The sequence below is a fragment of the Nomascus leucogenys genome, chromosome 13 (genome assembly GCF_006542625.1).
Source record: "Nomascus leucogenys isolate Asia chromosome 13, Asia_NLE_v1, whole genome shotgun sequence".
Taxonomy (NCBI): Eukaryota; Metazoa; Chordata; class Mammalia; order Primates; family Hylobatidae; genus Nomascus; species Nomascus leucogenys.
In genome coordinates this window covers 71,679,741-71,705,496 of record NC_044393.1, presented here as the reverse complement: position 1 = coordinate 71,705,496, position 25,756 = coordinate 71,679,741, and the positions used below count along the sequence as shown (strand labels likewise).

General features: G+C 34.4%; 1 protein-coding gene across 10 annotated transcripts in view; it reads left to right on the top strand.

Moving 5' to 3' along the window:
• CADPS2 (calcium dependent secretion activator 2) overlaps positions 1–25,756 on the top strand; it is a 564,312-nt gene that overhangs the window by 315,782 nt on the left and 222,774 nt on the right. For all 10 annotated transcript variants that reach the window (XM_030826808.1, XM_030826805.1, XM_030826801.1 and 7 more), the window contains exon 8: positions 5,764–5,903. In XM_030826808.1, coding sequence (XP_030682668.1) covers positions 5,764–5,903 — 140 coding nt within the window. The remainder of the gene's footprint in view (positions 1–5,763; positions 5,904–25,756) is intronic.

Genomic DNA, 25,756 nt, shown 5'->3' with positions numbered 1-25,756 from the left:
TCACTGAGTCACATGACTCATCTCTAAGACGTATGTAGCTAGAGAGAGGGGAATTATTCTTTACTCGAGTATGAAAATTTGATTTTCATTCTCTGGTTTGTAAACATTGTTTTACTAAATGTTACCTATATAGGATAACACACACTTAGCAAAACACATTTCTTACAGTCTATCCCTAATCTTCCATAATTACTGGTTTTATCCGTAAGCTTAACCTTCCTGTATCTCCTTCAACCTACCTGTCTGTATTGTCATCCTCCCTGCCTTTACACACAGTAACCTTCTAGCCAAAATGATTTTGCCCAACTTACCTGATTTTGCCAACTTAAACCTTAAATGGAGTCTTATGCTATTCCTCAAACATAATATGTCCCTCACACCATTGCTATCTGGCCTCAACTAAACTTTTTCCTGCTCAGATCTCCAGTCACCTCTCTCTTTTTTAACCAGGCAGTAGCCTTTCAGACCCAACAATGTGTGACCTCTTGATCCCCATGTGACCCTGATGCCCCCTTCCTACTACCTAAAAAACTCTCCCCCTTAAATTTGGTACATCACAAACTTCAGCTTTCTTCTGCCTCCTTGGTGACTGGTCTCAGTTATAGAGTCTTGTCCCTTTTCCTAACTCTAGAAAGGTGGTGCCCAGAGGGTCCTCGGGTTATCTTCTCTTTTTTTTTTTTTTTTTTTTGAGATGGAGTCTCGCACTGTCACCCAGGCTGGAGTGCAATGGCGCAGTCTTGGCTCACTGCAACCTCCACCTCCTGGGTTCAAGCTATTCTCCTGTCTCAGCCTCCTAAGTAGCTGGGATTACAGGCACCCGCCACCATGTCTGACTAATTTTTTGTATTTTCAGTAGAGATGAGGTTTCGCTATGTTGGCCAGGCTGGTCTCAAACTCCTGGCCTCGTGATCGACCTGCCTCGGCCTCCCAAAGTGCTGGGATTACAGGCATGAGCCACCACACCTGGCCCTCTCTTCTTTTGAGAACATAAAGAGAATTGACATGGCAGAAAATGTAATGAGTGTTTGTACTGATTGAAGTTCTTTTCATGGAGAGCAGTGGAAACTGACTGAGGCTAAGTCCAGGGAACAGAGAAAAAGTTGAACAGCCAAGCTTGGGGAAGAGCTTGAGAACCTAAAGTAATGTTATGAATGTCAGCATTGGAATCTTGTGCTTTTTTCTAGGGTGCCACTGTTACAGTGTTTGGTTTCAACAGCCCCCGTATCTTTAGTTTTCATCCACTACCCCATGTCAGCCTTATAAATTTTATGTGTTCTTTTAGACTTTCAAGTGAAACTGTAATTCCTCTATAAAAGCTGTCCTGATTTTTTCAAGAGTTGCTGAATGCACTCATCTTTGAGCTACAATTGTACCAACTGTTTGTCTACTGTTTTGCCATAAGATATGGTGCAACTATTGTAGTCCCAGGGTCTTTTTTCCTTTCTCTAAGCTAAGAGACATATATGGGAGAAGGTAGTGAATTGTCTATCTAGCCCCTCTGTTTTTCTAGCTTGTCTCCCCCAGCACCCAGGGCTGTTTTGTTTTTTGTTTTAGTTTTTCAGGTTTTTGTTGAAATAGAGTTTAGCAATTTAAATAGTCTTGATTTCACACATCACAGAGTCTACGCACAAATGTATGTAGTTTGGCCTCAATCAGGTATCTCAGTAGAAAAGAAACAATGTAGAAATGACAGCTTATATATTTTAAGAGAAAGCCACTTCTGAACCCCACATCACTCTAAAGATTTCTTTGTGTAAATGTGTATATTTCATTTTTTTAAGTCTTAGTTTTTCTTCCTGTATATTAAATTTGATGGAATTTTAAACAAATTCTAAAAAAACATTTTGTGGTTTCCATTACACCTTAGCAAAGATGACAAGTAATGCTGACATTTTATTATGAAGAAGATACATTAGCTTTATGTTTAAGATAAGAAATCATTTTTGTGCCATGCTGACAAGACATTTAAAGTGTTGGTGACAAAAACAAATGAGAAGAAGCAGAAATGCATACGGAAAGGTTAAGAGAAATGAATGGTAAAGAACAAAATAGTTTGCTAAATGATATTAAAAGTTATTTGTACAGAGCTATAATTTAATTTAAATGTGAATTTAAGATACAGAAGGATCCTTAGTAAGCTTCTGTATCTGTTAAATATTTTAATTATTATGACTGTCAACATCAGACACAATCTCTAAACATGAACTGAGTCCTATTGAAGTGGAACTGCTTCTAATAAAAAAAAATTCTTTATTCTCTTATTTGCTTTTGAAAGATTTTGAAACAAAACACCTTGTTGATGTATTAGGATACTGCTAAATGCTGTAACAAGAAAGTTGTTACATTTCAATAATTCAAAATAATATCAGGTTTGTAAGAGTTTACCACAGGTATTCTTGACAGAAGTATGACTTTCTTCCACATGGTGATTTAGGGCTCTGATTTCTTTCATTTCCTAGGGTATTGGTGTTCTCTGAACTTGGCTGGCAGTGGAATAAAGTGGGGTAAAGACATCAAGCCTGTATCTTGATCACCTTTTCCCAAGGTGACACATGTCACTTCTCACCCCTTTAACAAGAACTTTCATATGTCCCTACTTAGAAGCAGGAGGAGCTAGAAAACCTGGTTCTTAACTAATTAGCTGTTTACTAGCAACAGTTCTATACGGGTGAAAGCATGAATCGTGGCAGATAGCCAGCCGGTGTGCCATAGTTCACCCTTGTGGCCACCAAGTTGTTTTGTTGCCCTTCTTCCTAAACCTAGAACACATTCACCTCAACTCAAGAGAAACAGCCCAAAGTCCTATTTCATTTTTATATCCAGTCCAATATCTGCGTCACAGTTAGCTGTGGCTCTTTGCAGGCTGGAAACCTGTGAACTAAAGTTCATGGTAACTGCCTACGACATCTTCCCTCCCCATTCTGCCTCAGCATAAATCCAATATACAGTAACAGAACAGGGACAGGAGAGCTATGGGTAAGTTTGCCACGTGGAAAAAGGAAAAGTGGGAAACGCACAGCAGTAATTGTCCAATTACAATAATGAAATCCTATCTGGCAGGCACTGTGAAGACACCCTGCCAAGGAAGTGTTCCAGATCTCTTGATTAGAGCTGTATTGTGTATTCTGAGAAGAACTCCCTTGTCCTTTATTCTCCATGGCCCTCTGGGCTCTGCACCTTGGGAGCTGCTTCCTTATCTATTTATTAATGGCGAAATTGGATAAAGGAGTATGACCATTTTTTTGCTTGTGCAATTTGGGAGCCTGAAAACTATTTTACAGACCGTTTTGAAGTTTAAGTTCAGCATTTATTTACCAATGCACTTCTCTTAGAAAGAGAAGATTTCATATCTATGGACCTCCCTTTGTTACACGTGCCAATGTTCACACCTTTATCAGTTAGTCAGTCTGTCCAGAAAAACAAACATTCCTAGGTCTTTCCAATGGAGGGAACATAAAATAGGGAATTAGATATACATATGATAGGGAGAAGCCAAGCAGATGATTGTGAATATACCCAGAAATTAACTAAATCAGGAAACCATTGCATACTCTAGGGAAAGAAGAGCAATAGGAAGAAGTGATATTATCAGAGCTAAGAGTGCTGTTAATAAAAGACATAAACTAAGCCCTATTGAAGAGGAACTGAGCTCTTGAGAGATGTGAGCCATTCATATTATTTAATCTTTGTGTATCCTCACATAGTAAGAACTCAGTGTTTATTTAATTGAACAGAGCTGAGCAATAAATCCTGCCACTGACTTCAGTTAGAAATACCCATCAAAAAATAAAATGTGGCAGAAAGAATGGTATTCGATATTGGGATAGTCTTTAATCTGTGGATCAGCCAAAATCAGTTACCTTGGGACCTAATTTAGCAAGCCATCGTCGGCATTTACAGAATGAGAAATTGTCAAAAGTTTTAATTTAAATATTCCCTTCCTGTATAAGAGTTTAGAGTTTGGTACAATACCAATTTTTATATAAACATAGAAGGAAGAATTAAAAAGCAATAAAGTCTGTAAGTGGCTCATGCCAAATAATTTTTTTAAAGTTGGTGTGGGGGGTGGATGTGGAGTGGAGAAAGAGAAAAAGCTTTCCAGACTTGTTAGGAAAATAGCAGCCATAGCTACAGAGGATATAGAGATCTATCTTAGTCTTTTATTCTTTTTTGGAATAACCTTCTAAGTTGATAATGATATTCCTTTGTCTACTGGTTTGAGCCAAAAGCTATCAGCTTATTTTTCTTTACTGTCACTTAAGAAAGAATCTGTAAAATATTACATTGGATATTTTAGCAGTCAAAATGAATTCTAGAGTATGATCATAATTGTGAAAACATTGCAAATGTCATTTAGTTTGTTCTTAGATGTCCTTTATATACTTGAGTATATAGATATGCTGGATTCAACACAGCTATGGCTTTTAGGAAAGGCTTGAGAAAAGTCTCAAAATAGTAGATACATTTAACAATTTGCAAGTTGAGAATAGTTTGAGAAGCTTTTATGACTGTGTTGTCTTTCCTAGAGAGAAGGACAGTCTTGCTTAAAGATTTCTCGGTGAAGGTTTTTACTTATACTGAAAATGAGGATTTGAGGGTAGGGGAAGGGCATAACAAAGTCAATTGCCATGAATGCTTTCAAAACATTTTACTGTTAGAATCTAAGAATAGAAGGCAGCCTTATTAAATTGGTAAAGACTATCTGTAACAACTTGAGACTGGACTTAGTTTTGTTATATTAAAGTAAAATTATAACAATATTACAAAGAAATTTCAGATTCACAATCACTTTGTGTTGCCTCAAGATTTATGCACAAGAAGATATGTTTCAATATAATTTTAATGAACATATTTATTTTGTTTGTGAAAAAAATTAGCATACCTGAGAATGTTTATAATTCTTCCATTCATATCTAAACTTCAGGTTTATGGCTTAAAATATAATGCAGTGCACTTCACATATTTTGTATTTTAGCCTATAATGCTCTCATTTAAAAATATTAAGGCTTAGATGTAAACTGTGCCTAAATATGTCATAACTGATTTTAAAAGGGGGAAAATACCTTGTGTTATCTGCATGGCACCTAACATCTGAAGAGTAGGCTTCTCTTTCCTGGGTTGACTCTGTGAAGTGAGGGTTGTGAAATAATCACTTGTCAATTTGGCAGTTTTGTTAAAAATAATTACTTTGTTTCAGTAATTATAATATCTATAGTTTTGAAAACATGTCAGGAAAAAGTCCTTCTTTGGTATTGATCTACAGCAGAAAATATGCTGTTTTCCATCTCTAATTGAGTTGATTTCCTTTAATACTATTTTACAATGATAATATTAAAACATGAAGCATATTTGTGCTGTTTCAAATAATTGGCTTTGGTTTTTAAGCATGTTATCCATAATTTCAAAGAATATCTTTCTGAACTTCTTTGCCCTGAGGAGTTTAGAATTTTCTTGAAATTATGGGTGTCTCTTGAGTATTTTTCAACATCAATTCAACTATAGCTTGTTGTGCTATTAATTCGTTATGAAGTGACACAGGAAGAAAACTCATTATGTGATAATGTGAAAACACATATTTGTCAAAAAAATAAATTGAGTCTGTACTGAAAATCCATCAGCTATTGTAGTAGGGAGTCAAATGGTTTATTGGATACATTTGGGTGTTGACATCATTTTTTTAAACAGGAAAACAGAAAATATTTTAGTTCCAACCCATAGACACTCCGTATCATGCATTTAAATGTGGGTTTTTTTTCCATACAGGTGATATTATACCCAACTTCTAATAGCTCCAAATCAGCTGAATTACACCAAATGGTAGTTCCAAAAAATAGCCAGGATTCTGACTTAAAAATCAAACTGGCAGTGCGAATGGATAAACCAGCACATATGAAGCATAGTGGGTGAGTATAAATTTAAGGATTTTTTTCCTGAATTGTTGAATTTCATTTCAATGTATTATTTTTGTCAGTTTAGTGAGAGAACCAATATAGCAGGCTTTCACATGGAGTTTTCTCAAAAAGTGACATACATAAGTTATCTTACTCAATGTTTTTAGACCCATAGACGGCTTTATAGCTCAATACATGAGTCCTTAGTTAAGATAACTGTATGTGAGCTACCACAATATTGGAACTTGATTGTGTTAGTATTACTTGTCAGTCATATTGATACAGGGCGCCAGGGCACTGATACTTTCTAAGAAACATTCTTCAGATTGCAATAATAGTTGAAACAAGCTTAGCATTGAGGTCCCTAGAAATAGTTAAACTTCCATAGACTGTATAAAAACTAAAACATAGTGTAGATGTAACCCAATGAGGCTGTATACATCTTGACAACAGGGATATGAGTGTTCATCCAAACATGTGAGTGAGAATTGAATCAATATTGGAGAAAACTGCTACTGTTGCCTGGGGAAGAAATGCAGGGACTGTCTCCTGGGGATCACCAGGGGTCAGAGTCAGCCTTCATCTCTGCCAAGGTTCTTTGTCTGTTGCAGCTGGTGCTGAAACAGGTCTGAACTCTTGAATAAAATGAATTGCCAAAAATCCAGGACTTCCTCAGAATAACACTTTGGACTTACCATGGCCAAAGCCCAGCATAGGGGTATTAGCCATTAGGAAAGAAAAGGGGCCATTTTTCATATTATGGAGAAAAGCAATTGTTGAAGTGGCTTATCCTGAGTTTAGCAACAGACATAGAGATCTAAGAAAGTGCATCCTTGTAACAAGCAGAGTCTGCTGGCATTGGGGCCCAATCACCAACATCAGGGCGGAGCGAACTGATGATTTAAAAAATGAGGAGGATTCTTTAGATGACCATTAGGGGAAACAAAGTTAGGCTCTGGGCAGGGGGAAACCCAAGGTATACATTACAGTTGGGATGGAGCTAAGGACTGTATTGCTTTCTGGTTTAGCAGGCAGCATGTGCAGTGTCAGAACAGACCTCACCAAAGGGAAAAAGTACATGAGAGGGTGGGCTCTTAGAAACGGAACCATGATTTGGATAACCAACATTATGCATCTTTAATGTAGTAATGTAAAGTCAAGTCTAACTATGACTCAGATTATAATGCACATGGAGTATCTGGGATTTAATATTTAATTCATGCATCCATCTACCTGCTCACCAGTAGTTTATGCAGCAGGCATGTGTTGAGCACTCTGTCTTCCAACTAGGACAGACTTTAATGTGATATTATTGCAGGCCTATAGGAACTGGCTAGTTAGGAATTCAGACTTGTATGCAAATAATTATGATAGTGATAAGTGCTGTAAGACAGAAATGGGAACCTGGGAGAAATAATACCTGATTTTTGCCAGGTATAGTGAATGAAAGTCTCACAGGACACCTGACGTTTGAGATAAAACTTGAAGGATAAATTTATCAGTTAGACAGTGGGAGAAATGGCATTCCAGCTACATGACAGCATGTACAAAGGCAGGGAGTCCTGGAAGGACTTTTAGCTGGTGATAAGTTCAGTGAAACTTCCATAGAGTGCTTTGAGACTAGAGAGAGTGTTAGTGCTCTAAAGTGCTTAGAGACTAGTAGAGTTACACATAAAATAACACAGAATGTTCCAGGAACTGCAGTTGTTTCTCTACCCTTTTTCACTCAGTCCCTTTTTCTTTTGATGAATGGCACAATTGAAAAAAAAAAAAATAGGAACCTCTCATAATGCCAAGATGGCCCTAATTTACCCATGGCCAGTACTATGCCATGGTGAATACCCCTGGACCTTCAGCTTGTCTCAAGAGCAAAGACTAAACATGCATAGGGCAGGTCCTGTAACCTCTAGCTCCAATGGGAAGAAACCCTTGCTCTAACCTGGCAGTTCCTTGGGTTAGCATACTCCATGATAGGTGAGACAATCCAGACCCCTTACGAGGCTTGATTTGGGGGTAGGGTATGTTTTTATCACATCTCTTTGACTAAATCAGTACCCCTAGAAAGGCCTGCAATTGCCTTCTGCCCAAGACTAAAGGTGAAGAAAAAGACTAAAGAGGATATATCGTAGTCTCTTAATTTAATCCATAAAGCTCAGGAACTCACTGAAGGACACGGACCAGAAATGCCTCATAGCCCAAACATATCAATTATTATCTAACATTGCTAAGAGATACAGGCATTTCCAGATATTTAAATATCTATTCAGTTTCTGATATACACATTGAAGCAATGTTAGGACTGAAAATTATCTGTGATGATGTTATGCTAAGATAGTGTGTTATGTAGCAGAATTAAGAATATCATATTCCAAAATAGTGGTTCAATTAAAATATTTTAATACTAATATTAGAAGAATTAAGCATTTTCAACATTGCTATAATAGTAATTGCTCCCTATGGACAGGGACAATTAGAGGTGCTTTAACCTAAGCATCTGTTCTGTTTTCTCAGTACCCATGTGGTAACAGTTTTAAACATTTTGAATAATACAGCTATGTGTAAACATGTATTGGAGAACATTTCACCTACAGCATAGCTATATTCGTCTTTTTCTGAGGTACTTCATAATTGGATTTTACTGCACTTAATTACATTTAAGAAGAGAAAGTTAATCTTTTTCTTCCAAGTATTCCATCATACACCAAAGCAATAATATAACAGGAATAGTAGATTAATAGCATTTTGCTTTGGGCCTGGATCGTGTTTTGTCAATCATTTCTCCTGTAATCAATAATTAACAGATGGATAATAATTTTAAGAGAGACGAGTCAAGTTTTAAAAATATTAATTTATCTTTAAAATATAGCAAACTCCTGTTACAGATAGAGTTGTTAGGTGGATTAAAAAATAAATTGGAGGTTAATGGATTTTTATCTTCAGAGCACTTTAGACTTTGAAATCTTTGGGACTTAAGTAGTAAAAACCTATTCTCTGTTTTAATAATGTGGACATCAAATAGATCTTTCTTGCGTGAACTATTGTAACATGTATTTTCTGTTTTATTCATTTATCACCTATCTATGGCCCCTAAAAAATATTTTTATCAATGTTATTTATATTTTTGTGTGTGCTCTCAACTGTACTCTAAGTTTCTTAGACCTATTTGAATTTTCAATGCTTCCCACAGTGTATAATCAGAGATAGATATTAATGTGAATAATGGTGGTGAAAATGTAATATTGTGCTCCCTAGAGTATTAACGGAAAAGTAATACAAATGAGAGTAAGCCTTATTCACAAATTGAACCTTAAAAGATTCTAAACACAGTTTATTGAGAATAGAACATAATTTTAATGTAAAAAATGCCTAAAATAAATGAAATAAATGGTGTTTAGTTCTCAATGTTGCATTTTAAAATGACTATTTTTTAAACCAGAAGGTAAAATGCATCCAATCTAAAGCTCATGTTTCTGATAACTAATCAGTCCATGACTATATATTATAGTTTATTTAAGTAGGACTAACTACATGTAAATGAAAGTAGATATTTAATTTGGATCAAATAAGCATAACTATGATTCCATCCTTTTAAAACCAAACTCAGCATTACCACAAGACGTATATTTAGCAAAAACTTGAGTTTATTTATTCTTTTGGAATATGTCATCTAAACTAATTATAGAAACTAACCCTTAGATAAATCTATTGAACAAATTACCAGCTACGTTTTGAATGGTTAAATGATTCACATCCATTTTTTGAATTTATTTTCCTGGTTTGTGTGTAGCATGAAGATAGAAATGTTCTTGAACAAATGGGCTATACTTTAGCATAGCCTAGTGGCTAAGTAACAGTATTAACTTAAAACTCAAATAACTATTCCTGTTTTTATTAAATAAAATTATTTTCCTAATTCAAAGGTTATTTTCTTAACCAAAAAAGGTAAAATAAAATGGAACTAATAAATGACTGTTATGACAATTATGACAATTAAATCTGTAACTGAAAAAGAGAAAATTGGCTGTCACAAATATGTGGAAGCATTATGACCATGATCTATGAGAAGTCTGCATGCAACTGATTACTTTTATAGTAAAAATAGAGTTTCATAACTATAGAAGACTTTTTTCATAGTTTCTAATTGGTCAGATAAAATTTTAGCAACACTACTCTCAGATGAATCTCATATTTCTCTTTGTGTAGAGTCATGCTTGGCTATTTACACATTTGTTGAATGAACGGATGGATTAAAATATTTTGACATGGTCACAAATAAAACTCTGTAGTTTAATTTCCATCATAAAGATAGAAAAGGCATTGGGCTCATCTCTTGTTGCAAGGAGAGACAATAGTTAAACTTCCAGCAGAAAAACGAGACAAGCCCCACACCGGCTGCATTGTGGCCCCACCATTTCCCAGAGAGAGGGCCAGCTGGGCATCCAGAGGTTGGGGCAGCATGCCTACATAAACTGCATTCACACACTAAGTATTCATACATTGTATTTCCTCATAAAGTGAAATGACTGCACTCTAGTAAAGTTTCATTATTTAGATTATTATTCAGGATTTATGATCTCCAACTAATTTAGGGGAGGAAAATCTTAGCTGCATCGAGGTAGTATTTGCTCAGAGGGTCCAGGCTTTAAACAAAGCCAAGTCTGTTCTTTCATAAAGAAAATTGATATTTCATTTTTAAATGTACCTTTTAAAATGACTTTCCCCTGCGTCCTTGTCTAAAATAACTATGTTTCGACATCTGACCTTGACTTGAACCTATGTATGTATGTATGTGTAGTTCTACTTGCATTCCCGGGTTGAACTTGGCCCAGCCCGGCTTATCCTGATTTCACCGAAATCCTACTTGAGTCCCTTGAACTATAATAGTAATAATAATATTAATTAATAATAATTTTTTTTTAAGACAGGGTCTCTGTCGCCCAGGCTGGAGTGCAGTGGCACCATCTTGGTTCACTGCAACCTTCACCTCCTAGGCTTAAGCAGTCCTCCCACTTCAGTCTCCCAAGTAGCTGAGACTACAGGCATGTACCACCACACTTGGCTAATTTTTTTGTATTAATTAGGCTAATTATACAATCACATGAATGTCTTGAGTGTGATGGTAACTACAAAATAAAAGTCATGTACACAATAAGTATTGAGTCAGCTGTTTAGGTTTATCAATCCCTGATTTTTTTGTATTAATTAGTGCGATGGTAACTACAAAATAAAAGTCATGTAGACAGTAGGTACTGAGTCAGCTGTTTAGGTTTATCAATCCCCAATTTTTTTGTATTAGAGACAGGGTTTCACTATGTTGCCCAGGCTGGACTCAAACTACTGCACTCAAGTGATCCTCCTGCCTCAGCCTCCCACAGTGCTGGAAATACAGATGTGAGCCACTGTGTTCGGCCTTATGATATTCTTCAAGTTTTAACCACATCATTTGACTTTATTCAAAAGAAAATGCTTAAAGACAAATGAGAAAAATAGAAATGTACAAATCATCATTAATTCATTGAGAGTGTAAAAGTTATATCTCTATCAGGTCCTTTGCCTAATTGTTAGACTTTAATTTACATTTTTATTTGACAGCTATTATGGATGTAGATAAGGTAGTTCGTTGCTCTTTGTGTGTTTATTTTTCTGCTAACTTTATTTTGTCTTCTTTCTATGTCCAAGGGAGAAAAATGAAAATATTACATAAGGGCTTTGAACCATGTCTGAGCAACTGAATTGAATGATTTATCTTTAAGAAGATATAAGCTCAGGTTCTAAAAATAAAGAGCACCTGGAGATTATTTCATGGCAAGTGAGAGGAAAAAGAAAGCACTTTCCCTTTACTTCAGTCTAATGCTGTCTAACGCTTTTTAAATAACTGGTGGTGCTCACTGTATGTTTTACTACAATTTGCTAGTTTAACTTGTAATTTTCATGCTTAAATCATTAAACAAGTATGATTTGATCCGTATAGCTCTGCCAGTCTATCAAATCTTGCTAGTTGTGGTATTACAACTTGTCAAGTTTTATGATACATTGTTGATCTCATTAGATTTACATACCAGGTGAGTTAGTTTTAATTTCATCTCAGGTTGTTTTTGTTTATTTTTAATTATAGTTTTATGTGTGATTCATTTTTATTTTAATTTAAAAAAATTTTTTAGGCAGGGTCTTATTCTGTCTCCCAGGCTGTGGTGCAGTGGCGTGAACAGAGCTCACTGCAGCCTCCACCTCCTGGGCTCAAGTGACCCTCCCACCTCAGCCTCCTGAGTAGCTGGGACCACAGGTATGTGCCACCATACCTGACTAGTTTTTTTAAAAAAATTTTTGTAGAGATGGGGTCTCCCTATATTGCCCAGGCTGTTCTTGAACTCCTGGACTCAGGTGATCCTCCTTCCTCAGGCTCCCAAAGTGCTGAGATTACAAGTGTGAGCCACTACACCCAGCTAAATTGCTTTATTTGAAGAGGGATTGATAAACCTAAACAGCTGACTCAATACTTACTGTCTACATGACTTTTATTTTGTAGTTACCATCGCACTCAAGACATTCATGTGATTGTATAATTAGCCTAATGAAATGTTTTGTGAAAAGAATCAGTGAGAGAGACTAGTGTCATTGAGATTAGCATTCTAAAGACCTTTGCCGTTGCCAGCTCTACTCTAGAATGCTCATAGCATTCACCTCCTCTGTTTCTTCTGTCTCTTATCAGATGCTGTCTCTACAGCAGCCCATCCTGTTCACCCTACAAAGAACCCTTCTCTCTCTGCTTCCAATTCTACTTTTAATTGGCTTCATTCTTTTTTTTAAGCTCTTATCATTATCTGTGTGATATTTATTGTTTATTAACTGTATCCTCAACTAGAATGCTATTGCCATGGTGTAATTTGCTATTGATTAGCTTCCCAACTAAATTAGATTGCCATAGAATAGGAACCTTGTCTCACTTGCTATTTTTAAGCCCAATTTTTAGAACATTGCCTAGTATTTAGTAGAAGCTAAACAAATATTTGTTGAATTGATGAATTTTTTTTAGAAAAGAATAGAATGCAGAAATTATGCTCACAGTTGTAAGTGTTGGACTGATTGTTTGGATATTAACTTCAAATTGTCTAATTGGTACCACTGTAAGGTGGATTCGTTGGAGTGTGTTTCAAAACATTATTGCCCCAGAAGAATTACAGGAAGTCTCCTTTTTTCACAAATTTAAATTTGATTATAAATCTAAAGACTGTATTAAAAAGAAATATATTATTTCCCCAAAACTTTAAACTGAAATTAATTACTCTCTGCAGGGAGGCTTGTTGCCTGTCAACATTTATTCTTAGACCATCCCTGTGGTTGAACTGTAGGAGGAAGTTTTAGCAACATTTCTTGTGGGTGGAGTATACCCCAGGGTTAATATCTTTTAATTTGTAAGAATGATGTATTATGTAACCAATACTTATAAAAATTAAAGGCAAAAAAACACAACACCCTAGATTTGAGCTTTGTTCATACTATCTTTATGGACTCAATAAAAGTCATTTGCTTTCTTTCTGCTGCAGTGACACCTGAATTTGAATAGTCATGCTATATTTACTTCAGTATTTATTCTGTCAATTCTATTTGGTACACACTTTTTTTTCACATTTAGATAGGCTCAAAAATAATTCATGAAAATATTTTCCCCAACAGCTGACAAAGAGGAATGAGGAGAAATATACCAGGAACCAGTGTTTTAATGATTAGACAGGCAGGAGGAGTCCTAGACTGTATATGGAGAGGAATGGACTAAGCAAGCAAAAGCATGGGCTGACAGTACCAAGACTTGCAAAGATTTCAGAGTCAGAGCATGGCAGTGGGCCAAAGTCAGGATGAACTTAGGAGCAGAAGGTTACATAAACTAGAAAGCATCATACGTGGCAATAGTGAAGGGCAATAGCAGCAAAAGTACAGCATATGGCAGCAAAGCTGGCCTTACTTGAAAGTCCCTGAAAAAGGGAAGGAAAAAGCTTAAGGAAGATCAGCAAAGGTCTAAAGAGGAGAAAATGAGTGTTTATGGAACATAGTAAAGGATAGGACAGGGCCTAAAAATACAGGAATGATGAGAAGGAATCTCTTCAAAAGTAATCCAAGCTTTTCTATTAGTGTATTTAATTTTGGCGTTCTTTCCATAGATGTTAACATACGGGTATAAGGGTCCTAAAGGGTATTCCTACTCCTCTCTATATAATCATAACTAGAACTTACTTGAATGGGGCATTGTTAATAGGGTATAATATCACAGCCACAGCCCCCTATGTAGACTGTATATGAAGCACTTGAAAATCATAAGTAAACAATACTGGGGAAGATTATACAATGAACTTGCTTTAGCGTAATAGATGTGTGTTCACATTATAAAAAGAAACATCACCACAATTTTAACATTAATACCAGTGTCGATGACATGAACAGAAGAAAGGATTTACAAGCATTGCATTTCTAATTATTCATCCTGCATTCATTTATATCCTTAAGGTTAGTACATTAGTAATTAAATCTGAAGAGAAAAGCACATCTTATTCTCATGATTAAAAAAAAAAATCGGCTTGTTACTTAAAAAAATACAAATGTATTTTTAATGCCTGTGGTTATTTTACATATCAATATTAATACTTCTAAAATATATTTTAAAACATGTTTTTGACAGTGGATTAGAAGGGTATAACAGTAGTCCACAGGTCAATCAAAGAAAAGTTGAATACCACCTATTTCCACCTTTATGAAACTGGCAGCCTCATCTTTTCTGCCAGTTCGACTGATCTTTAGGTTTATCTTCAATTTATGACTTCCTCTTCGCTGACATTAGTTAATCTCTATCTCTCTGTAGTATTTCCCACAACTCAATCCCTTTTTATTCCTTCTGCCAACCCTAATTCAGTCTCCATCCTAACAAACAACACCTGTTCAAGGACTTTTCTACTGATGTTCCCATTTTCCAAACCATTTAGAAATTTAGGAATATAATTATATCTCTACTAAAAAAAAATCAATTGTTTCCGAAGTGCCTGTGGGATTAGATGCAAATCCTTTAAGCTAGCATTCAGATTCTTCAAAAATCTGGTTCATCTAGATTTTATACCCAACACAAACTCCCAACTTTGCCAAGTGGATCAGTTCATGTACCCTGAACATGCTTTTATTTGCTCAAATCTATTTCTTTCACTCTTTTACCAAATCCTACCACTCTGGTACCAGGTTACCCATTTTCTCATACCTATGTGCCAAGAGAGGCAGTTTATTTTTTGTATAACTAATGTTTCCTCAGAAGCAGACTCTCCGCTGACTGCAAGCCATCTTGTCCCCACTCCCTTGATTTTGAGAGAACTATTGAGTCTTTTTTATACCAAGATAATCTAAAGAGATGCTGGCCCTGCCTCTGCTTCATCAAGATTGCTCCACATTTGTTACCTTACAACTGTACAAGAGAATCTGGAATGGAAGGTGGGGCAGAAGCCCTTTTACCCAAGGCACTCTCAACCACCTGTGTTCCCTATTCCATCTCTTTACATTTTGCCACAGCCTACAAGCACCAGAAGAATGGACTTTCTTCCTTTTTTCTGGCTGTCTAGGACCTTACTTAGTAAAACTTTTGATTAAGTCAGCCAGACTTGCCCTTTGCTATATTAAAGGGGGGAGATAAGTGAATTACAAAGTTATTTATACATGTGGTAGGTTGATCACGTAAACAGAACCAATAAACAGCCTTCCTAAATTCATACCTTGTGCCCTAAATCTTTCTTGTCCCCTCCAACTTTGGGTTTGGCCATGTGGCTTGCTTTGGCCCCTGGGACAGAAGAAGATTTGACATAAGCATATAGTTGAAAAAGCACATGTGCATTTTCACTTTCTCTCTTGCTCACTTCCTTCACCATGAGGACACACATGGGGTAGCCCACTGGTAAAGCAGAACTAAATCAGCCTAGTTGTGCTGACCTGGGTTTCAGGCATATGAATGCGTCCAGATGAAATGAACAAAGCCAGCTAGCCAACGTGAAACTGACCACAGACCCATGAGTTGGTCATGGCCCCCCCAGCTCAGATCAATAGAACTGCTTAATAAACTATAGGCTCATAAGAAATAATAAATGGTTGTTGTTTTAAGTCACGAGGTTTTAGGGCAGTATGTTATACAGCAAAGGTTAGATACCGTGCACTCTTGTCTTACAAAATCCTATTCAATTTATTTTTTCTATTATACATCAAGTGCATGGAGCTGGATTAATCATAATCCTTAGCCCATGATGTATGTCACATTGATCTATACATTTATTTGTGCATATATATAATCTTTCCTGTACAATATGGCTTGCTACAAACATACTGTACTTTATCCATTTCATCAAAATGGACTTTTGAGTCATTCAAGATTCTTGCTATTTCATATATATTGCTACTGTGAACATTCTTGTACATGTCTCCTGGTATATATATGCATAGTTTCTCTTGAGTGGACACGTAGGAGTGGAATTGCTGAGCTCATAAGAATGTGAATGTTTATCTTTACACGGTAATACTAAACTTTTTCAAGTTTTACTAAATAGTTCTACCAGTATACATTTCTTCTAGCAATATATAAGATCTTTCTGTTCTTCTCTTTTTTTGGCTTTTACCATCCACTGCCTTCTTTTGATACTTTTCACAAGTTTGTGTTTATATCTATAGTTACATTATTGTCTCTTGAAGGCAGAGATCCTGACTCTTATTTCATTACTTAGTCCACATGCTGCAGAACATAGTGGATACACATTATTGTCTGATAATTGGTTGATTTTTATATACTTTTGATTGCTCAGAATTTCAGATAAAGAGACAATATGAAAATTCCCTTGAGGATTTTTCATTTTTCCATCACAGACTGACTTGGGAATCCCAAATTGTGTTCCCAGATAACCTTGAATACTCTCTACTATAAAATTATAACATCCACCCTCCTATTTGTCTCACCTGCTCAGATCAACTTCTTGTGGGCTTGACCTTATTGTTCACCATTATTTGACCAAGCACTGAATGCACGCTTGGTTTCATCAAATATTCAACACATGTTTATTGATGTGTCAGACTCAATAAATGAGTAAATTTATTGAGACTGTGTCAGACTCGAATGAGTGAATGAGTGAAATTTGCTGTAATAATAGTAATACTTTAAAAAACATCAAGAGTAATGCATTAGATACAGTAGAGCTAATTACTTGCCCCACTGAAATGGAACAGCTGTGAACCAAATAGCATAGACTACAAAATTTTTAAAACTGTAAAATTGAAAACATTTTAAACTGGCAAAACACAGCATAATCATATGTAAAAAGTATAGTGTACTGTTAGATATTAATTGCTTCTTCCATGACTTTGACATCCATTTGGAAAGATACCATAAATAAGTGGTTCACAGAATCTATTTTAACTGGTAGCTTGAAGCTGTTTCCAAAATATCCTTATACCAGAATTCACAGATTATTTAAAAAAAGAACTTACTTTATTCTTCCTTGAGTGTTAATATACCTATACATGAATAGTGTTGCCCCAAGTCACTTGGATGGAATTTTCATTGGTCACCCTAGTCAGGGAAAGAACAAATATAAAATGATTATTTGAGAACAGTAACTGAAAAACACTGTCTTTGTTGGTAGTGGTTGTGAGAACTGTATGTGTTTATGGATGTTTATTAAATATAGAATGTATTTAAGAATAGAAAGGGCTTAACTCTTATAAAATGTGAATAACTGTAGAAGGGAAGATGATAAAACCAGAGTGATCAGAGAGATTCTAGACCGATGTAGACTATGATGAACAGGGCAGAAAAAAAAATAATGAATAAAGTGAGTGAGGATTGAACCCGTAATATGTAAAACATTAAAATGAATCAGAGAGCTACAGTAAAACAGGAAAGTAATGTTACAGTTGAAAATACTGCAAAGAATTTAAAGTTATCCTCCACAATATCTGTCCATTGGACACAAATATGCATGTTTTATTTATAGAAAGACAAGTTCCCATTTGTTTAGCCTTTCCCTTGATCTTAAAATGAAAGTTATGAACATTTAATAGAATCTGCTAATACCTTCCCAAACTTGCACTTAGTTATAGAAAACCCAGTGTTGTTTACCCAAAGATTTAGCCATTTGACTTACTATCATATCTGAGAGAATGAGAGTGTTAGGTGTGTTTGTAGTAATATATATGAATAATGAAATGTTAATACATAATTAAAATTTACTAAAGGATACTCTAATACCATAGTAGGACAGCTTAATTGTAGTTCCTAGAGTCTGCAGCCAGCATGCCAATTATAGCCTCATCATTGTGTGATCTTAAGGCAAGTTACTTAACCTCCCTGTGCCTCCCTTCTTCCTCTGTAAAATTGAATATGACAATCACCAATTTCAAAATGATGCTGTAAGGATTAAATGAACTAATATCACTAAAGTGACTAAAACATTGCCTGGCACAGTGTTAACTGTCCATTTTAGCTGTTATCATTACACAATAGATAATTTATGATTTACAAATAAATGATGATTTGATTTTATGCTACTATATTATTACACGTATGATATATTCCATGTAACTTTTAGATATTCTTCTGTTGCAATAGTTTTATATATATGAATATATTTATATGAATATATAAATATATGAATATATGAATTCATATTTATATATGAATATAATTCATATATATTCATATATAATATATGAATATATATTCATATATATTCATATAATATATATGAATATATAATATATATTATAATATATAATATATGAATATATTATAGATGAATATATGTATATATTATATATGTATATATGAGTATATAATATATATGAATATATGGAATATATATATATATATAATATATGAATATATAATATATATGAATATATATAATATATATGGATATATGGAATATGAATATATATAATATATATGGATATATAATATATATGAATATATATAATATATATGGATATATAATATGAATATATATAATATATATGGATATATAATATGAATATATATAATATATATGGATATATAATATATATAATATATATGGATATATAATATATATGAATATATATAATAATATATATGGATATATAATATATATGAATTATATAATATATATGGATATATAATATATATGAATATATATAATATATATGGATATATAATATATATGAATGTATATAATATATATGGATATATAATATATATGAATGTATATAATATATATGGATATATAATATATATGAATGTATATAATATATATGGATATATAATATATATGAATATATATAATATATATGGATATATAATATATATGAATATATATAATATATATGGATATATAATATATATGAATATATATAATATATATGGATATATAATATATATGAATATATATTATATATGGATATATATATGAATATATATAACATATATGGATATATATTATATATGAATATAAATAATATATATGGATATATATGGCTATATATAATATATATGAATATATATATGAATATATATTCATTACAAAAAAATGGAATTATAAGAGAAGCATTAAAAAAAAACAAAAATTGGGCACAATGGCACATGCCTGTAATCCCAGCACTTTGGGAGGCTGAGGCGGGCAGATCACCTGAGGCCAGGAGTTCAAGACCAGCCTGACCAACATGGTGAAACCCCATCTCTGCTAAAAACACACATAGACAACTAGCTGGGTGTGGTGGTGGGTACCTGTAATCTTAGCTACTCGGGAGGCTGAGGCAGGAAAATTGCTTGAATCCAGGAGGTGGAGGTTGCAGTGAGCCGAGATCACACCATTGCACTCCAACCTGGGCAACAGTGAGACTCCATCTCAAAAAAAAAAAAAAATCACCTCATAATACCACTTTAAAAAATATTCTTAGGTATATGAAAGTTAAAAGTGCTGCTTTTTCTATTTCATTCTGAACCACAGTATCAGCTATTTGGTGCACGTATTTTTGTTTCTCTGTGTGTATATCTTTGTTATATTAACATACTCAGTTTACAGTAATTTTAGACATTTTCTATTTCCAGCACTGACACTTTCTGCCAGCATTAAGTACTGTCTATGTATTTATAGTGTTCAGACCGTGAAAGTCATATCATGAATAAATGGGTTAAAAATTATTTCTTAATTAAAATCATTGCTATAACTTACATTTCTATAAAATCAATTGGTTTTTATAAGTCATGTAAAATGAAAAATGGAACTTTGTGATACAGAGCACAAATTGCATTAATGATTGATAGGTATTATGAGTGAAATGAAAAATTACTATACAAGGAGAAGAAAGAAGAAAGTGTTTATCCTGCTACCAAATATTCAGTGAATGGATTATAACTACAATCTTGTCTTTAATGTTTCCCATGGTAATTGTCAGGAAGAGGTATGAAGAATTGTGGGACCTTAATAATATGCCTTGCTGTTTTAATTGCTGAGAGAAGCAAGAGAATTTTAATTACCAGGAGATACATTACTAATTAAAGTGTCATTCTACATTTATTCTGAAATAATTAGTTTGAATATTTGTAAGAGCCGAGATATAAATTTAGTTCCAAATTTAGGAGCATACCCACAACAGACTTTGTTAAAATGATCTGTGGTTAAGAAAGGTTAACAATCATAAAACTTTAAATGTTTCTTTAATTTGATACCATTTAATTTTTTATTGGATTATTGAACTTGAAAAATGGAATTCACAGTGTTTTAAAACTTAGTATTCCTTTTAAATTACTATAATACTAAGTTAAAGTCCTAAATTGCTTTCAGATTTCTGGGGTATCGTTCTTTTAAATTTTTTAGTTTTAGCATTTATTCTAGTTCAGGGGAAAATCTTATTTTGTAAATGATGCCAACATGAGTATAATGTCGTATATGAATTATAAATTCTGTTGATACCACATGGAAACTTGTAATGTAGTCATGATTCAGTGGACTTTTAAAATTCTAGACTAAATCTCAAATACTCAGCTAAAATAAATTAACTGAAAATGACATGTACTTGAAATGAGCTTAAACAGTAAACTTAATACAAAAAAGTAAATAAATTAAATATAAAATGTGACTTGAAACATTTTGAACATATGGTTACCTAAAATCATCAGTTGAAGTTTTATGAGGATTAAGGACACATTAGGAAAATGGAAAAAAAAAGGTGAAAAGATGTTTTTCTTCATATGGTTATTGCATAAAATTAAAGTCATGCCTTACTAGAGAAAGAAAGACAGAGATGGACAGAGAGAGACAGAGAGAAATGGACAGAAAGAGAGAGACAGAGACAGAAACAGACAGACAGGGAGAGAGAGACAAACAGAGAGGGACAGACAGACAGGCAGAGTTATAAGATTTACATTTAAATTTACGACATTCTAAATACTCATTTTTTTACGACATTCTAAATACTCATTTGTAATTGGTACACAATTACATTTGTTACAAAGGCTGTTGATGGATTTACCTTGATTGCCTTTTTGTTTTCCTTAGGATTTGGAGCACAGAACAGTGAATACGGATATTTCTCTTTTTTTTTTTTTTTTTTTTTTTTTTGAGGCGGAGTCTCACTCTGTCACCCAGGCTGGAGTGCAGTGGCGCTATCTTGGCTCACTGCACGCTCCACCTACCCGGTTCACGTCATTCTCATGCCTCAGCCTCCCGAGTAGCTGGGACTACAGGAGCCCGCCACCACGCCCAGCTAATTTTTTGTATTTTTAGTAGAGACGGGGTTTCACGGTGTTAGCCAGGATGGTCTCCATCTCCTGACCTCGTGATCCACCCGCCTCGGCCTCCCAAAGTGCTGGGATTACAGGCGTGAGCCACCGCGCCCGGCGGATATTTCTCTTTTAATGACTCACCATCACCAGCCCATCTTTTGTTTTACTTAAATATTTCATTTCTGATCCCATCTCTTATTTCGCTCCTGCCCACATAGGTATCTGTCTTAGTCCATTTTGTGTTGCTCTAGTGGAATACCACAGAATGGGTAGTTTATAATGAACAGAAATTTATTTAGCTCAGTTTTAGAAGCTGGAAAGTCCAAGATTAAGGGGCCAGCATCTGGTGAAGGCCTTTTTACTGTATTAAAATATGGTGAAAGTCATCACATGGGTCAAAGAGAAAGGGGGGCTGAATTCATCATTTCATCAGGATCTCACTGCCATAATAATGGCATTAATCCATTTGTGAGGACAGAGTCCTTTGTGATCTTAAAGGTCCCACTTCTCAACACTTTTGCATTAGGTTTTAAGTGTCTGACATGTGAACTTTGGGAGACACATTCAAACCATAGCAGTATCCACTCTGTATTGGTTAATATAGCCATGGATGTTGTGTATCCTTGTAAAATGTGTAGTGTGTGTGTGTTAAATATAGATGTTTTGTGCTATAGATATTTAATTTTTTTTCATTAAACATCCAGTATTTAAGACCTACATTTATTGTTATATATTCTTTTAGGTCACTGCTTCTTGTACTACCTGGCATACCACAGTGTCTACTACATTTTACCTATTTGATCCTCTAATGATAAACACCTGAATTGTCTCCAACTCCCATCATTATAGTGTTCCAGTAGTTGTCCTTGATCATGTCCACTCACAGTCCTGTGCAAGAATTTCTCCACCATGTATAATCAGGAATGAGGCATACAGATACTTAATTTCACGAAGTATTTCAAGATTGCTTTCCAGATTTTCTGTTCCTACTTACAGTGTACTTTCCTATCTCCTTACCCAAAACTGGTTTTACTGACCTTTCTAATTTTGTTTTTCTGATAAGGGGAAGCAATGATATTTTTCTCCTTGAACTATCAATATAGTAATTTATATTGGTGGAGTTTTATGTTAAACCGTCCTTACATTCACGGGAAACAATTTTTTTATTTAAATGTTATGAAAATTTTTAAAAATTAAATAAAATTTAAATAATACCCTTCCATTTATCTGACTGCTAATGAGTTAAGGTAAATGTTCTTTAAAAAAAAAAAAAAAAACTAAGCTTCTCCTTGTGTTTTTTTTTTTTTTTTAAACTAAGCTTCTCCTTGTGTGTTTATATTCACCTCCACTGCCAAATTTCACATCTCTGCTTATAAGTTAAATAGGTCTATAATTTTTTTTCTTCACTGTTCTGAAGTGATTTTCAGTCTAGGAATCAAAGGTATATTAACCTCATTAAATCAGTTGGACGGTAATTTTTTTGCATTCTCTTTTTCACTTTGTTTCTCTTTTTTTTTACTGAAACTTTTATGTAAGTGGGATTTTTCCGTCATTGGGAGTTTGTTAGAAATGTATTTTTAATAATATCTGGATTGGAAACTTGGGTTGGAGGTAAGGGGAGGTATTTTTGAATACCTTTGGTGGCCATTTCAAGTTTTTTAGTAATTCTTGATCGGTTTACATTTTTGCATTTTACATTAGTTTTTCCTTTGGAAAGTATCTTTTTTTCCAGATTATTATTAGATTTAGCTATTAATATTATTTAAAATCTTCTCTTGCATTTTTATCCTTTTAAAAATTATTTTTTATTTCATTTTTCTCACTTCAAATATTCTCTGTTTAATTTCTATTATTCCTGCAGAAGTTTGTCTGCAATACTAATCTTTTCAAAGGACTAATACATTTGTATTAATTTCCTCTCTCTTAAAAAATCTTAGTTCCATTAATTTCCTCCCAAATCTTCATTATTTCCTTTCTTCTATTTCCTTAGGATTGTTGGGTTGTGTTTTTTCCAAATCCTTGAGTTGAATAATTCAGCTTATTTTTCCCTGTATTTCTTATATCCCAATAGCCTTGAGTTTTTAATATGAAATTTTTGTTTTTGTTTTTATTTGTTTTATTTTATTACTCAAGGAAAAGTTTTTTTCTCCAATTCTTTTGCAGTTGTTTCACCTCAAAAGGGCTTTTTTTCTGCTTATGTTGAGTTTTTGTGTAAAATTTTCACCTAGTTTTATCTTTAATTTCATTCTCTATTAGCATAAGAATCTTCTTCATCATAGCATTACACTTTATAATTTTCTTTTAGAATTTTTCCTCTGTTGTGCTTCTGTATTCTCTAGAGCATAATCTTTTGTTTTTTGTTTTTTGTTTTTTGTTTTTTTTTTTTTGCTTGTATTACCATTCATAGATACTTATCTAAACAACCTAGGACAAATAGTTGTAAATATACTTCTTTGATAAATAGTTGTATACATGCTTCTTGAAAGTCTTTTTTTTTTTTTCACTTTTAAGATTGGAGTACAAGTGTAGGTTTGTTACATAGGTAAACTTTTGTCATGGAGGTTTGTTATACAGATTATTTTATCATCTAGATATTAAGCCTAGTAACTAGTTATTTTTCCTGATTATCTTCCCTCCTCCCATCCTCCACCCTCAGAAAAGCCTCAGTATGTGGTCTTCCCCTCTATGTGCCCCCGTGTTCTCATCATTTGTCTCCCACTTATAAGTAAAAACGTGGTATTTTCAGATATCAGCTTCCCTTAATCTCATTCATCAGGCATTTCTTTTTTTTTTTTTTTTTTTTTTTTTTTTTTGAGACGGAGTCTCGCTCTGTCGCCCAGGCTGGAGTGCAGTGGTGCAATCTCGGCTCACTGCAAGCTCCGCCTCCCGGGTTCACGCCATTCTCCTGCCTCAGCCTCTCCGAGTAGCTGGGACTACAGGCGCCCGCAACTATGCCCGGCTAATTTTTTGTATTTTTAGTAGAGACAGGGTTTCACCGTGGTCTCGATCTCCTGACCTCGTGATCCGCCCGCCTCGGCCTCCCAAAGTGCTGGGATTACAGGCATTTCATTACTATCATCAATGAATTGTTTTGACCAGTGGTGACCAAGTCTGACCAAGGTAGCTTGAGAGCTTAGGCCCCCTTTCCCTTAATCTTCATTAGCACCCTTCCAGAAGTCTGATGTGAGAGTTGAGGTTTTCTGAATCTGAAAGTGCTCTGCAAACTCAACTGCTAAAAGAATCCTCTAGGTCCCTCTTTTCCCCCTGACATCCCATTCATATAAAAAGATTGTTTTCCGTAAGACCCACCTGTGTAGAAATTTCAGACTCCAGTTACTGACCCTCATCAGTAAATGGTCTCTCACCTGATTGTGTGCTTATTTTTTCTCTACGCATTAAGCATTAAGCTTCTAGTTTAGAAATGCAGTGGGTTGGGTACTTTTTCATCTTATTGATCCTCACAGATGTGATTTCTACTCAAAGTAGGAAGTAACCTCGATCTTTTATGGGCTTAATTGATACAAAACAGATTTTCATCTTCAGAATCCTATAGCACTTTCTACTATATATTTTTAATTATATCTGAAGGTATCTTTCTTAGCTCTCTTACTCGTAAGTGTCCTGTGGCAATGATCTGTGTCATTTTCATCTTTAATTCCGCATTTTAATTCCTAGCACATTGTTTTGCAATTAACAGGTCCCTGATAAATAATTTTAAATACCTCTATTTTTCTAGTCTGTTCATTATTCAGTAACTATAATTTATAACTATTCTACAACTATTCATTTTTCTTAAAAGCAAAAGGATATCATTTGTCTAATATTGTTTTGTTTTGCTTTATTCTGTGGAGATAAATTTACATTATAAAATTTAGGTTTGGAGAAACCCAATTACAAAAGGCAATTTCTATGAGGATGCCTTGTCATGCTACAGGTTCTGTCTCTCTTCCCAGTAGGGAGATGGTTTAGGACTGCCTCACAGCAGCCACTTAGTTCAGTTGGGTAGATCTGGTGCTAATAGTCTAGGGTTTCCTCTAAGGTCTTGTTATCTTTCCTTATCCTCACTTTATCAAATGCTTGATAAAGTATTATTGGA